Here is a 16,099-nt window from a genome sequence, read left to right on the forward strand (position 1 = left end):
GAAAGGGTTGCATGCCAATAATACCAATGCCATATGGTCCACGTTTTCGATTTAAATTACTCCACAGAACGTGCTTCACTGGCACGTATCGACGTACTGTTCGTAATACATATGAGGACCATATGGCTTTTTTTTTTCTTTTTTTTTTTGCTTCAAAAAAAAAAAATTGCCATATGGTCCTCATATATAGCACAGTACATGCCAGTGAAGCACGCTGTGTAGTAATTAAAATAGAAAATATGGAACACGTTGTGTAAGATATTAGAGTATGGTCATATTTTGTGTCCTACAAAAATTGGACTCTAGTGCTAGAAAATTAATGTATTGTCCTTAGATTCAATAGGGGTAATAATTGTGAGGACTTTAAAAAATAGGGCACATCCATCTATAAAACTCACTCTTCACCAAAATGGGTTTGTAAAAGCAAAGCAAACTCTCTCCTATTTCCTTGGAGAGTTTTGCAGCAAATTAGGAGAGTAGAAACACACACACAGAGAAGTACAGTGAGTCTCAGAGAGATGGGTAGAAACCCTAGGTGTACAAAAGATGGATTAAACAAAGGAGCATGGACTGCTCTTGAAGATAAAATCCTCATTGATCATGTCAAGACCCATGGTGAAGGAAAATGGAGTAACCTTGCCAAAGAAACAGGTCAGAGAGAGTCCATTCTTTTCGATTTTTCATTAATTTCCAGAATGCATAAAGAATATTTTCTGTTTTGTTTAACTTTTTTTTTTTTTTTGAAAATGAATTGTCGAAAGAATTGTAGGTAAAAAGAATGAGGCATTTTAAAACTCAATTTTGGAAAAAAAAGTACAGTTTCAAAATGTCAGAAAATAAATTTTTTTTTTTTTTGAGAGGGTGAAGAGGATGAAGTTTGCTATGTCAGACAATAAATTAATGGTTCTTAAACTCTGGCTTCCTGCTTCACCCAGACAAAAATTCTTTCGATACTTCAATTAATTCCTTGTCCCAAATGATCATACACCAATGAGCTTGACCATTTCTACTTTAAAATTTTTTGGTCAAACAATGAGCTCATTCATTTACAATCCTTTCAATCTTTCTTTTTAGAAAAATTGTCCATAGCTAGTTATTGTAATGAATTTATCATGTTGAAGTTCATCAATAATCTCTCTCATTTAATTCACAAGACTAATAAGAAGTAGTTCAAAAGTTATGGCCCTGGGCTTTTTATTATTTGGTTACTGCAATGGGAAGAAAAATATTGGTGACAGTAGGTTGACAGTTGACTACTCAGCAAGATACAAAAAGTAGAAGAATGTTGGTTGATTTGTGCATGTTCCTTTTTTCTTTTTCTATTTCTTTTGTTTTTGGAAAACTATATTTTAAGCCCTATAATTAAAGAAGCATAACAAACAAAACCTTACTGTTTTTAAAAAAATAACCAATTAAAACCTGAATTTTTTAAAGATAATTAGTTAAATAATATAGTTTCAAAAGTAATAAATCCCAACACATTAAAGTGTAAGCCATTATTTTTAGAGTTTAATATAGGCTGATAATTGAATTTGTTAATTTTGAAAATGTGGGATTTAATTGGTTATGCAGGACTTAAGAGGTGTGGCAAGAGCTGTAGGCTTCGGTGGATGAATTATCTAAGACCTGACATAAAAAGAGGGAACATCTCACAAGATGAAGAGGAATTGATCATGAGACTACATAAGCTTTTAGGCAATAGGTACTTTCGTGTATATATATTTTTATTCTTAAGAGGAAAGTTTTAGAACTGTACTGCATGTGATACAAATTATAATAATGTTGATGCACTTGTTAAAGTACATATATACTAAACGAAGTGTGTTATTGTAGATGGTCTTTGATAGCAGGGAGACTTCCTGGACGTACTGATAATGAAATCAAGAATTATTGGAATTCCTATTTAGCCAAGAAGACACAAGATCAGATTCCATCACCAAAGTCTAGGACAGATCAGAAAAAGCCAACCATTAGAGTTCACCATGAGTCTGATGCATTATTAGAAGGCAAAGGGGTCCTTGTTTCTGCACAACATCATGTGGATGATGACCAAATTCATGAGACGAAGGTACCAATATTTTTGACACCAACCGTGGAGACCAACATGGTTAAGATCAAGTCCTCGATATCAGAATCGAGTGCTGGGTCACCATCAACTTCAAAGGAAGAGAACATGTCTGACTTCATTTTGGACTTAAGTTCTGACGACTTTTGCAAAATGCTTGATTCTGATTTTGCAAAGCTCAGTGACGTTGATATAAACGAGCTGCATAATATTGCAATTGAAGGTGACAAAGATTCTCTTCTAGTACTGTCTGAGGAGACAGAAAATAATGGGAGGGAAAGTGGTCAACTTAATAATTCAAATATGGTTTCAGATTTCCAGTCATTGTTTCTTGACTCAGATGATGGATGGTTAGGAGATGATTTAAACATTGCATTTTCAGACTAAATTTAATTAGTTGGTCACGCTTGGGTTTGCTGGTTTTTTTTTTCAATATTTTTTCAATTTTCAATGATCCATGCCCACCTGCTTAGCAGACTGGCCCGCTGTATTTTGTCAATATCTTGAATAATTGTATCTAGTTGTCTGCCTCCGTTAAAGGCAATTTTTTAAACAGACTTTTCTACCACCATGTGATTGTTAAATGTTAATTCCAAACTTCCCAACCACCCAAAGAAAACGATCAAATGCTTAATCAAAATTAGAAGAACCAATATGATTAAATACTCTCCAACGAATTACTTTTTCAAATGACAAAGTAATTATTAACGGACAGAAAAAGTTACCCCTAGATCAGTTTGGATGAAACTCTCTCCAATCAAAAAGACCATCAACATTAGAGTGGTAATATTCAACATGACTCGCCTTGAACACAACATGAACACGACACGGTTTTTTGGGGGTAGTGTTTAGAATAAATGAGTTTTTGTAAAAAGAATTGGTTAACACACTTAGCACGATTAATAAATTGGTCAATTTCGTGTTGGCTTGCTTAATTCGCAATCAACTTAAAATAATTTATCTGACATAAACAACTGTCATTTTTTTCAAACAAATTTGAATTCTAAATATAATTAAGTAATTAAAAAATTTTAATAGTTATATTGATAAATTTTTAACTGAAACTTTAAAACTTGGCCCCTTTACCTATAAAAAAGGGGGGAGTTTTTTTTTATTGTCCTTAAATTGTGTTTTAAACAGGTTGAAATGAATTGTGTTGTATCAACTCGCTTGATTAGTGGGTTGTGTCAAAGTTGAGGGGGTTTGACATAATTATTAAATGGGTCGAGTAAAGGTGAGTCATATGTTTTCGAATACTAATATCTTGACACGATACGAATACGAATTGTCATCCCTAATCCACGTGTACTTTTAATCATATAACTTTTTAAATGAATAGTATGACATGTTTAAATAAATAAACGTGGATAGTTTTGTAAATCTCAAATTAGAAGATATTCCTCTAAACTAATTAGGAGGAAATCCTTCTAATTAAAAAAACTAAAAAAAAAAAAAAAATACTGATAACTATTAAACTATACTAGGCTTCGGCCACTTGTAGCTCCAAAAATGGGAAAAAAAAGTCCGTGATACATTTTGTCCACATCACCAGCAATCAATCAAATGAACAGAAGTTCTTAGAGAGGTCATAGTCAAAGACCACACAAACTTCTCATATGAATATATATATATATATATTCGTATTTTTGAAATTAGTTTCCATTTTAGTCAAAGACCACACATTAGTTTCCATTTTTGATTTTTTTTTTTTGAAAATTAAAAAAGTAATGATAGCTTTTTCAATTCCCCAGAAAATGTTTTTAAAAATAGAAATCTTAACGTGTGCTCTCAACCAGACCCATATTCATATTAGGACAAAGATTTTGGCATGGATCTTCCACGAAGGATCTGCCCATCCTCTATTGTAAAATATCGTGGAAAGTGATACTATTGTATAAAAAAATCTGAATTAAAATATTGATTAAACTACTTTTAGGTCTGAATTTAATCAAATTAAGGAAAAGAAGGCCCACATGACCTTAATGCTCCAAATTCAGTTAAACTTTAATTTGGTTTGTTAATTAGGTCCAAAGATCAAATATAAGCTCTATTCAATTGGGTGGCGTTAGGTTTATAGGATCTTAAATTGCGTAGAATGTTAGATTAGAAATCTCTCTAACCTTGGGAATGACATCCTAGGAACATAATAACCACATTTGATTCTACTAATATTACCTTAGAATCTTATATATATATATATATATATGTTGCGTTGAATGTCGGATTGGAAATCTCCAAATTAAAGATTACGTAGGAAAGAGTTAGTTTCTCTACAGAGAGGTTTTATTTATTTATTTATTTTTTAAATTTTTTGTAAAGGAATAGCAAGCCTATTCTTTGGTTTTTGGGTTCTCTTTCTAGGGTTTTTTGGGAAATAGATTTTTTTCTACTCACTGCCTTCTTTCCTCAATTTTTCTTTGTTGAAACACAATGGATGAGTTGACAAATGATTGGACTCGTCTTACTCTTTCTGAAAGAAAGGGATCTGAGTGTTGTTTAGAGAACAATCTTAGCACTCAAGATTTTGTCCTAAGGGCAAATTTTTTGACCAATCGAGCACTAAATACAAACGCAATTGCCAGAACTTTCACTCCACTCTGGCGATCTCGGATTGGCTTCAAAGTCCTGATTTTTTGTGAACACAAAACTTTGTTTGTTTTTTATAACAAGTCTGGTGGGGATAAGATTCTCCATAGTGGACCATCGAGCTTTGATAAGCATCTTGTGGTCATGGAATGTTATGGAAATAATACTTCGCTGGATTCGCTCCAGTTTGATAGAACAAATTTTTAGGTGCAAGTTCATGGGTTGTCGTTTAGATATATGAATATCAAAGCTGCGGAGAAGATTTGTGATGTCCTTGGCAACATAATCCACTCTACTGACTCGGTTGAAATTGATGGTGGCAATTTCATGAGGGTAAGCATGAAGATGAATGTTTCTCTCCCTCTTTGTCGAGGCCGAGTAATTTCTTTGGAAAAAGGTGAAAACAAGTGGATTACTTTCAAATACAAATATCTACCGAATATATGTTACTGGTGTGGGTGTTTTATGGAAGGGTATTTGGTCACTACTGTTAGGGTTTGTGCCCTAAAATCCAATTTATTGGCATGTCATGAATAATTAAGTTGCTTAATTATTTGAGACTATTTATGAACTAATGGGACATTATCTTAGTCCATGAGATGCATAGTATGTGATTTATGTGAAAAGTCACAGAAAGATATAAATCACAAATTCTTTGTAAACTCATAATTTTAGTTTGTAGTCGGTGATGAAATTGGGCATTTCATCTGCGAAGACTATAACATATCAACTAAGATGATTTGTCTTGATCATGGAAGTGGAAACTTCTAGTTGGTATGTTGATATGTTTTAAGAGTTAAGACATATTGAACTGGACCGCTGTGAGATTTATTATTCTCCTAATGACTGTCAAATGAATAATAAAGCTCACGACTTCTATTTACATCAACTCTAAATCCTGAGAGAATAATGGACCTGATCATGAGATGTAGGTTGCTTTGATATATCAAGAGTGAGATCTATAAGTTATGGTCAAAACCTCAGTATGTTGGGCAGCCGCATTTAGTGTTGATGGAACATATATTCTCAAGATGGAATTCATAGTCTCTTAACGGAGATATAAAATATTCCCTTGAGATAAATTTAATGGGTTTGGTTATTCAGAGTGTTGGGCCAACCACTTTAGTAAAGAGTTACTAAAGTATATATATTTGTGAAATTGTATTTCATAAATATATATTGAATAACATAAAGGATTAAACTGGGTACTCAAGGATTAAGATGTAGTAATCTACAAAGTGGCAGTCAACATTTCATGACTTTGTATTACTACGAATATTTTAATGAAGGGGTTGCATGTATAATAAAATCTTGGGAAATAATTTATAGATAAGGCCTAGAGTGCAATTATATTCTTATAGTGGTATTGAATATAATTAATGGTAACTTTGGACTTGTCAAGAGTTGACAGAAAAGCCCAAGGCCCATTGGAGCTAGTGTCTTATTGGTCCCTTTTGGTCCCACTCTAAGCCACAAACTTAAGCTCAATTGGAAAGGCTCAAAAGGTCAGCCCAATTAGATAATTGGTTAGATACAAAAAGGGAAAAACGTTCAGAATATTTGATGTGAGAAACATCATTGTAAAATGGTGTGTATGTGAGTTTTTGTCACTCTCTAATCACCCTTTTGTTACTAATTGAGAGACCACACATCTTGGGTATCAAGTGGAATTGGAGTGAAGATTAAAAGTTTTCCCAAGAACGTTTGATCTTCGATTTTGAAATTCACCGCTTCAAGGTACGATCTCTTGTTCTCGAATTCTGAAATTTACTTAGTACGTGTTATCAATATCGAATGAAGTAGATCCGTTTAAAACTTATTTTCCGCTGCATTTATCTTTATTTCCAACAACTACATGTACCGAATAAGGTGAAGAATCTTTTGTGGAGAGCTTGCTGAAACTCACTACCTACAAAGCCGAATATGGTGCAAAGAACAATCATTAAGGATCCCACGTGTAAATGCTGTCATGGTTCCTCAGAATCGGTGATTCGTGCTTTGTGGTCCTGTAAAGAAATTGATATAGTTTAGTCGGACTCTGAATTATGGAATTTTCGAGAAACAGCTCAGTTCACGGACTTCAAATCACTCATGCATGGATCATTCAACAGCAGAAATCTCCAAAACTCTTTGCATTGAATGTGTGGTGAATTTGGAATCAACAAAATCAAGTTCAACTTCATCAACCCAGTTGTTCTCTCCATTTACTCGCTTAATTGGCCAAGGATCGGTTGTAGGAATTTCAGTTAGTTCAACCTCCCCCTAAACCTCCAGATATTCTTCCTCGGACTCGATGGAAACCTCCTCCACCTAGTTTTGTTAAAATCAATTTTGATGGGGCAATGTTTTCTGAGGAAAATAGAGCAAGTGTTGGGGTGGTAATTCGCAAATAGTGATGGTTTGGTGTTGGCCTCCCAAACTCAACGGCTACATTGTAGCTTTCAGTCCAAGAGTGACTGTAGCCTTAGCTGCACATAGAGGAGAACGTTAGCCCTGAAACTTACTTTCTCTAATGCCGTTTTGGAAGGCAATTCTTAAGCACTAATGTCGGCACTACAACATGAAAAAGAAATTTTGACTTCTAATGGGTTATTAATTGATGATATATGTCTTTGTTCTAGGTTTTTTACAGAATTACATTACTCTCATACAAGGAAGGAAGGTAATAAGGTAGCTCACGGTCTATCTCGATATGCTTTACATATCTCATATTTTTTTGTATGGATGAAGAATGTTCCACTACAACTTTTTCCTGTTTTTCAAGCTAATTTAGCCAACTTTCAATAAAATAAACTACGCAGTCTTTTCCCTAAAAAAAAGAAAAGAAAAGAAGAAATCTCTAATATTTGGGATGACATCCTAGGAACATAAATACCACATTTGATTATGCTAATATTATATTATATTATATTATATATATAACCTCTAAAATAATTAGATAATCTTGAAACAACAATAAAGCTTTAGTCCCAAAATTTTTGGAGTCAATGGTAAGTTCTCAACATATTCGTCAACGTCAGCCAAGTGTATTTGTTTTTGTAATTATATTTTATCCAAAGTCACTTTTTGTTACTTCTTTAATTGACTATTAGGGAACACCTTGATGAGTATTTAGAGTGGATCAATTCATATTAAAGTAACTAAATTTTGTTAGTTGAAAATGACCAAATAGCCATGAGAACTCCAAAATGAACAAAATAATCTTATGATCTCCAAAATAACCAAAATACTCCCAAGCCCTCTAAAATACTGTTGAAATTCCTAAAATGATCAAAATAACGTTCAAGATTCCTAAAATAACTAAAATAAACTACTAAAATGATAATAAAAAAATACCCCCAAATCTCAACATAAAAATATCTTTGAAACTTCTAAAATAACCAAAATAGCATTGAGATGTCTAGAATGACCAAAATATCATTAAAATTTCTAAAATGATCAAAATAATCCCAAAATCTCTAAGGTGAAAAAAAAACCATAAAAATCTAAAATGACCTAAATACCCTTAAAACCATCCAAAATACCTCTAAATATATAAAATGACAATAATATTATCTCAGGTGTCAAAATCGAGCCTCAAGAGGACTAGGATATTTAATCCCTGATAGTGAGTCTTATGCGTAGAGGTTTGACTTCAGATATGTATTCCCGTTGATTGAGGGATCAAAAAAGAGTTCATTGCATTAAAAATAAGACACATTTTTCCAATGCCCAAAGAGGTCACAAAACTTTTTCTCCTAGTTTTTTTTTTTTTGAAAACTTTTTCCTCTGGTTATAACCTAAGGAACCAAAATACATCATTTTGCTAATATACAATATTGTTTCTTAGTTACATCATAAAAAGTAAAGATCACACGAAAAAATGATGATTTATATTTTATATATCCCCATCTAAATTCAAAGGCCAAGTGACATTATATGAAGGCAAAATCATCAACTAAGATGTAATGGTTGTTGATACCCCCATTTAATTCATATCGTTCCTTTAAAAAGCGTAAATTCAATTAATTTGATTCTAATGCACCATTAAAAAAAAAAAGCAATTATATGCATGAATTTTGATATTTTTAATGTCTTCTTTTGATATTTTTCATGCTTGTAAAATTTATAAAAAATTAAAAATTAATAGATATGTCATTAATAAATTGTTTTCATTGCAAGTTTTTATAATTTAAAATTATACTTAAAATATAAATTTATAAATCATATAATAAATAATATTTCAAGTTTTTATAATTTAAAATTATACTTAAAAATATAAATTTATAGATCATATAATAAATAATATTTAATTAACACAAAATTTAATATATATATTAAGAGACTAAAAAATATACAATTTAAAAATTAAAATTTTAAAATAAATAATAATATTTATTTTATCAAGTAAATTTATAACTTACTGTAATTAATTTTGTAACTAATTTTTATCTTTCCATTAAATATTAATTCCTTTACTCGGTGCACTCATCGCCTCTGTCTCTCTGTCTCTCTGTCTCTCTCTCAAACTGTCGATGACATTCATACGCACAAAAGAACAAACCAGATCACCCCCTTACCCCACACACACTTACACAAGTCCCCAGGTTTCACTCACTTACCTCTTCGATCGGTCTAATTTAATTCGTTGGTCACACCTAATTTGAGTTTGCAGGTAAATGTTTCTCAACGTCGTTTCAATTTTCAACGATCCAAGCCCACCTGCTGGGCAGACTGGTCCTCTCTTTTCTTGTCAATGTCTTGAATAATTGTATCCACTTGTCTACAAATTTCACAGGCTTATCTTTTCACTACGTGATTGTTGAATACTTAAATGTTACTAACTTCAAATTTTCCAACCACCCTAAGAAATAGGTTAAAATGCTTAATCATAATTTATTAGAACAACCAATATGCTTCATCCTCTCCAACCAATTACTTTTATTTTTCAAATGACAAAGCAATTATCAATACAAAGCATCTTCCTTTGAGTTACATAGCCCGATGCTGTGCCTATTCCGAGAGCGACAGTGATCCTCAAAATACTTAGAACATTGTTCTAAGTTTTAAATTGTAATTTGAAATTTGAAAATGTGATGTTTGGGAAAAATTAAAAAGGCAACTTATTTTATTATTTAGCTTATTTTTGCTATTATTTATGGATTTCATTGCACTTTTTAGTATTATTCATGTGTCTCATTGTACTATTTCAGTTAACTTTTACTTTTATCTATAGTAATTTCAGTAAAAAGTTTTTAGTTTCATCAAAATAAGTGGATCTCAAACAGACCTTTAGTATGTGTTTAGATACCGTTTATTTTGCTGAAAGTTGAAAACAATTAAAAAAAAAATTTCGATTACTGTTCACATGAATAGTGCACTGTTAATTTGCCTTGATGCACTGTTCATGTGCACCGAGCATTGGTCTAAAAAAAAAAAAAAGAAGCCAGACACAGACATTGGGCTCCAAAATGCAAAACAAACGCACCCTTATCGTGTGTTTGGTATGTATTATTTTTGCCAACTTATTTTACTATTCAGCTTATTTTTGCTAATATTCATGAGTCCCACTATACTATTTCAGCTAACTTTTACTTTTATTTACAGTACTTTCAACAAATTTTTTTTCAATTTTAGCAAAATAAACAGATTCCAAACAAACCCTTAAAATCAAAATTTTTGTTATTTCAAGTACTGTATATAATAAATACTACCCATTTGCTAATAATTTTATTGACTAAGAACGTTCATATTGGAAATTCTATCTTATTCTATTTTATCATCTCAAAAAACTACTTTATCAATTATATAATACCATTTTACAATACACTCAACATCTCAACTTTTATTTTATCATGTTACACATTAAAATAATATATCTACACAATAAAATAATATATCTATATAATAAAATAATATATTCTGAAGAGACAGAAATAAAATGAGATAGTGGAAAGAGGATATGAGACCATGCAAAAGTTGTAGGTAGAATAAAATAATAATTTTTGGATTTGCAATATTGCTATAGTACCATCGCAAATTTGCGATGGTACTGTAGCAATATTGCAAATTTTTTAGCTTTACTATGCCAGCTGCAAGTAGTTGTTAGATGTTGTTTTGGTGATGAAATGGTAAATCTTGGCAAGATATGGCACCATGCCCGCTGCAAATGCTCTAATATAATATTCAAATAAAGTGAAATCCAATAAAACTGGGGATAAAGAATTAACTGGACTCAATCAAAATTTTTGCTTACGTCCGCAAGACAATTGGAGTTTTTTGCTTGTAGTTAGGGCTGTCTACTGGTCAAGCCGGGTCGGTTTTGGACCCAACCTGCCGGCGTCGGGTGGAAGAGGGAGGGACCCGAAACCGACCGCCGGCGTCACTCGGTCGAGTCAGTTTTGGGTTCGGGTGGTGTTCGGTCGATTCGGTCGAGTTGCCGAATTCTGCAAGCGTCACCGGAATCTTCAAAAAATTCGTCGAAATTTGCAAAAACCCAGTAGATCTGCACCAAAAATCGCCGAAATCAGCCTGGATCTCCTCGAATCTCGCCAGATCTCACCAAATCTCGCTTGGATCTCCTTAAATGTCACTGGATCTTAACAAATCTCGCCTGGATCTCCTTAAATGTCGCCGGATCTCAACAAATCTCGCCTGGATCTCTCCGATTATTGCCGGATTTGTATGTAACGTCGGTCGGGTTGGGTGGCTCGGGTTTTGGAGAAGAAAACCCGCCACTCGACCCGCTAGCGTCGGGTCTTAGGTGTGAAAACCCGTCACAGACCGACGGAGTGGTCGGTTTAGGCGGTTGCCATTCGGGTTCGGGCGGGTTGCACGGGTTGGTCGGGTTCCAGGTTGGGTTGGACATCCCTACTTGTAGTAGACATTAGTTAGCTTTATATTACAAAGAAATTAGGTGGTCAACTAAGACCCCGAAGAAAAAAAAGACCCCAAAATTTTAAATAATAAGTTATTTCTTTCATTACAATAGTATTAATGAAGCCCATATATGAGCTAATAAATAAAATACCTTTTTATCAAATGAAAAAAATGAAAAAGGAAAAAAGAAATGCTAAGCCCATAACATTTTTTACAATACTTTCAAAACAAATCTTAAGTAGTAGGTTGTTACTGGTTGTTATTGGTGGGTAAAAAAATAATTTTAGCGGTAGATTCAAATTAGAACTTGTAGGGATAAGGGCCCAAAAATTCATATATTGGGCCTTAGGCCTCATCCAAAGGAGTTAGCATGTCCGAAGAGAGACAAATAGAGCTGAGAAATTTTAATTTAAAGTCCCATGAGTAAGAAATGAATAGAAGGTGGTCTGAGGAGCAACTCCTCCTCAGCTATGGTTAATACACCTCAAGCCTGAATTCCTGTTGTAAGAATGACCTCCATAGAAACCCCCAGTGATGGAAGCATGCCTCGGAGACACACAAGAACGAAGGGGAGTTGAAGATATCTAAGGAAAAGCTGCTGCCGCCGCATAAAATGCATTGTAGCTACTTTTTTAGCCGCATTTAAGTGGAGAAGACTCTTGAACAGTATTTCCTTGGTCACCGTAACTCACAGAGGGGTTAGAAAAGATGTTTGATGGGACAAGTACTCAAGTAGCAACCCAAATTATTGACAAGTGTAGGGTAAGGATTGCCTAAGAGGGACTATATAATAAAGAAACCCCTCCATAGAAAAGGGGAAAGAGGAAGGAAACTGTAGCAACCAAAACTACGCTTGTAATCAGTTTCATTGATCTATGCAAATATTTGCCTCCTCGGTAATACGTTGACACCATTTTACGTACTTTTTTCTTGCATGATCATCTTTCAAACATTTCATAGCTGTTATTAGATTCTCTAGGGCCTAGGTCTTGGACCTACTTTTTACAAATTCATTGTGCTGGGCTTATTAACCCACAATCCCATACATATTGGGCTTGGGTTGCAAACTGTGCCCTTACAATTGGTGCTGTCTGTGGGAAGAACTTGTGTAATAGTGAGTCCAATAGTTGGCTATGGTAGGATCAGGTTCACACGAAGCAGAGTCTCTGGGATCCAAGCAAGACGATCCCTTTGTTAACCTTGAATGGAGAGGTGATCACGAAGGAAGCGTGCATACTGGTAGGAGTCAACCTCGAGGAGGAAGCCATGTCTCCTACGCAAAAAGTAACAAGGCCATGCAGCTGGAAATTAACCTACTAAAGAGGGAACTGCGCCATGCACGACGAAGGCGGTCTCCCTTTAACTCTGACGTTTCTTTTAATGACAAAAAGGACGCCAATTACAGGCAAAGGTCTCGAACCCCGCCCAACGAGACTTTCTCCTACGAAGAGGAGCGTCGTCATGAACGGAGGATCAGAAGCCTGTCTCATAATGGCGTTAGGAACGGCACTGTGAGCAAGGCCTTGGACTAGATCTCCAAGTCACCCTTCACGCACAAAATCGAGGGGGCTAGACTTCCTCGACAATTCACTCAGCCCACCTTCACCATGTAAAACGGTAAAACAGACCCCGTGGAGCATGTGAGCCACTTTAACAAGAGAATGACTATCCATTCCAAGGACGAGGCTTTGATTGCAAGGTTTTCCCATCTAGCCTAGGGCATGTTGCCATGAAATAGTTTGATAGCCTGAGGGCAGATTCCGTAAGTTCTTCTAAGGAGTTCACTCAAGCGTTCTGTTCCTGCTTCGTCACCTGCAGTAGACCTCCTTGGCCTTTGGCCTCCCTGCTGTCCTTGTGCATGCGAGAGGGAGAGACCCTGAAAGCATATTTGGATAGATATTGGGAGATGTTCAACGAAATAGATGGTGACCTTGATAATGTGGCCATTAGTAAATTCAAGCTTGGCCTCCCGACCGAGCATGGTTTGAGGAAATCTCTGACTGGCAAACCTGTTACCAGTGTACGCCAGCTCATAGACCAGATTGATAAATACAAAAGAGTTGAGGAAGACCAACAGCAGGGGAAAGGAAAAGAGAAGGTTATCCCTTAAGAGAGGAGGGATTTCCGGTTGGGCCGATACAATAACAATCGGCTAAGGAGGGACTTTGCTGGGTAGCCAGGATCTGCCAATCCTCAAGCTGTCAACGCTGTGTTCCGAGAGCCAGTACATCAAGTTCTGAAGAAGATTAGGAACGAGCCATTCTTTAAATGGCCAAATAAAATGGCGGGAAACCTCGAAAGACGCAACCACAACCTTTATTGCCAATACCACCAAGACCACGGACACACCAAGGAAGACAGTAGAAGTTTGTGGGACCACTTGGATTAGCTTGTTTGTGGAGGAAAATTAAAGCAACTCTTACACCACTCGAGTGGCCAAGGGAGCTAGGCAAACTCAGAATCCCGAAGAAATGAATCTTCGAGACCTCCTTTGGGGACGATAAACGTCATCTTTGTTGCTTCAGGAAGGACCGGCTCCTGCTTTTCACGAGAGATGTTTGTGGCACCGCTATCCATTAAGGAAACTTATCAAGAGCCAAAGAGGGCGAGATTGGAAATTTAGCTGGTCTTGGGCTTCTCGGACAAATACAAAATTGGAACCATCTAACCCCACGATAATGCCTTGGTGGTGACCCTCAGGATTGGGGGATACGACGTGAAGAGGGTGATGGTAGACCAAGGCAGCGGTGCCGAGATAATGTACCCAGACCTGTACAAGGGGTTGCACTTGAGACCCGAGGAATTAACACCATACAGCTCGCCCCTAGTGAGTTTTGATGGGAAGGTCGTCATCCTGAAAGGCCAAATTAGACTACTCGTGTAGATCGGCTCAGAAATAATGGAGGTAGACTTCATCGTGGTGGACCCGAGGGCTTCTTGGACAAATACAAAATTAGAACCATCTAACCCCACGATAATGCCTTGGTGGTGACCCTCAGGATCGGGGCATACGACGTGAAGAGGGTGATGGTAGACCAAGGCAGGGGTGCCGAGATAATGTACCCAGACCTATACAAGGGGTTGAACTTGAGACTCGAGGACTTAACACCCTACAGCTCGCCCCTAGTAAGTTTTGATGGGAATGTCGTTATCCTGAAAGGCCAAATTAGACTACTCGTGCAGATCGGCTTAGAAATAATGGAGGTAGACTTCATCGTGGTGGACGCTTATTCACCCTAAACAGCCATTAGGCCAAACCATGGCTTTATACCCTCGGAGTCGTCTCCTCTACTCTGCACCAGAAGGTGAAATACCCATCTGGGGGCCAGGTCAAGGAAATCCTAGGAGATTAGACGGTGGCTAGGTAATGCTTAGTGGCTGCCATCCAGCATCAACCCAAAGTCGAGTCCTCGGCCCATGTCGAAGGTGGTTTATAGCAATTAATGGGTTTCGGCGTTGTCTGTCGGTGGGTCGGCCGAAGAGGCTAAATGTGAGGATTTAGTAAAAGTTGTTGTCGGTGATGATCAGGAGAAATTATTTCAGATTGGGGTTCAGTTAGCTCTTCCAGAGAAGGAAGAGCTTGTAGAGTTTCTTAGAAAAACTATGGACGTCTTCGCATGGAGCACTTACGAAGCCCTAAGGGTGGATCCGAACTTTATTTGCCATCATCTGAATGTTAGTCCATCCGCTATTCCCAAGAGGCAACCCCCTCGGCGCTCATTCAGAGACCACTCTGATGTTGTGAGAGAGGAGGTAGAGAAACAAAAGCATGCGGGGGCTATCAAGGAGGTGTTCTATCCTGAATGGTTGGCCAATACTGTGGTGGTGAAGAAGAAGAGTAGAAAATGGCGAGTGCGCGTGGACGTTACAGATCTGAATAGGGCTTGCCCAAAGAATCCTTTCTCTATGCCCAAAATAGACCAGCTGGTGGATGCAACCGTAGGCCATCTTCGAATGAGCTTCCTAGACGCCTTTCAAGGATACCAATAAATACCACTAGCCCCGGATGATCAGGAAAAGACAGCTTTTGTCACTCCCACAGGAAATTATCACTACAAAGTAATGTCGTTCAGTCTGAAGAACGCAAGATCCATCTACCAAAGGATGATGACCAGGATGTTTGAACCGCAGTTGGGTAAGAGCATTGAGGTCTATATATACGACATGGTGGTGAGAAGCAAGGTGGTGTCTGAGCACTTAAAGGACCTTGGGAGCATTTTTAAACTTCTGAGGAAACACAAGTTGCGCCTCAAAGCTTCCAAGTGTTCCTTTGGTGTGGGATCAGGCAAATTTCTGGGCTACATGGTAACCCACAGGGGAATTGAAGTTAATCCCGACCAAATTAAAGCAATCGACAGCTTACAACCACCTTGGAATCCCAAGGAGATCCAGAAATTGACCAGAATGATTGCTGCTTTGAACTGGTTCATTTCTCGGGTAGCGGATAGGTGCCGACCCTTATTCCTGTTGATGAATAAATGGAAAGAGTTCGAATGGACTGAGGAATGTGTTTTGGCCTTGTAGCAACTTAAGGATTATCTCTCTCAGCCTTCTATCATGTCCAGCCCTGAGGTTGATGAAGTCTTGTTT

At 36.4% G+C, this 16,099-nt stretch overlaps 1 protein-coding gene across 1 annotated transcript; it reads left to right on the forward strand.

The window, feature by feature from the left end:
- The first annotated feature begins 389 nt into the window (after positions 1–389).
- On the forward strand, positions 390–2,633 carry LOC112017413 (transcription factor MYB1). The gene is made up of 3 exons (XM_024049862.2): positions 390–651; positions 1,573–1,702; positions 1,834–2,633. The coding sequence occupies exons 1-3, from the start codon at positions 519–521 to the stop codon at positions 2,450–2,452; spliced, it is 882 nt and encodes a 293-aa protein (XP_023905630.1). The 5' UTR covers positions 390–518; the 3' UTR covers positions 2,453–2,633.
- Positions 2,634–16,099: the final 13,466 nt, after the last annotated feature.

The sequence above is a fragment of the Quercus suber genome, unplaced genomic scaffold (assembly GCF_002906115.3).
Source record: "Quercus suber isolate HL8 unplaced genomic scaffold, Cork oak 2.0 scaffold_232, whole genome shotgun sequence".
In the NCBI taxonomy this organism is placed as follows: Eukaryota; Viridiplantae; Streptophyta; class Magnoliopsida; order Fagales; family Fagaceae; genus Quercus; species Quercus suber.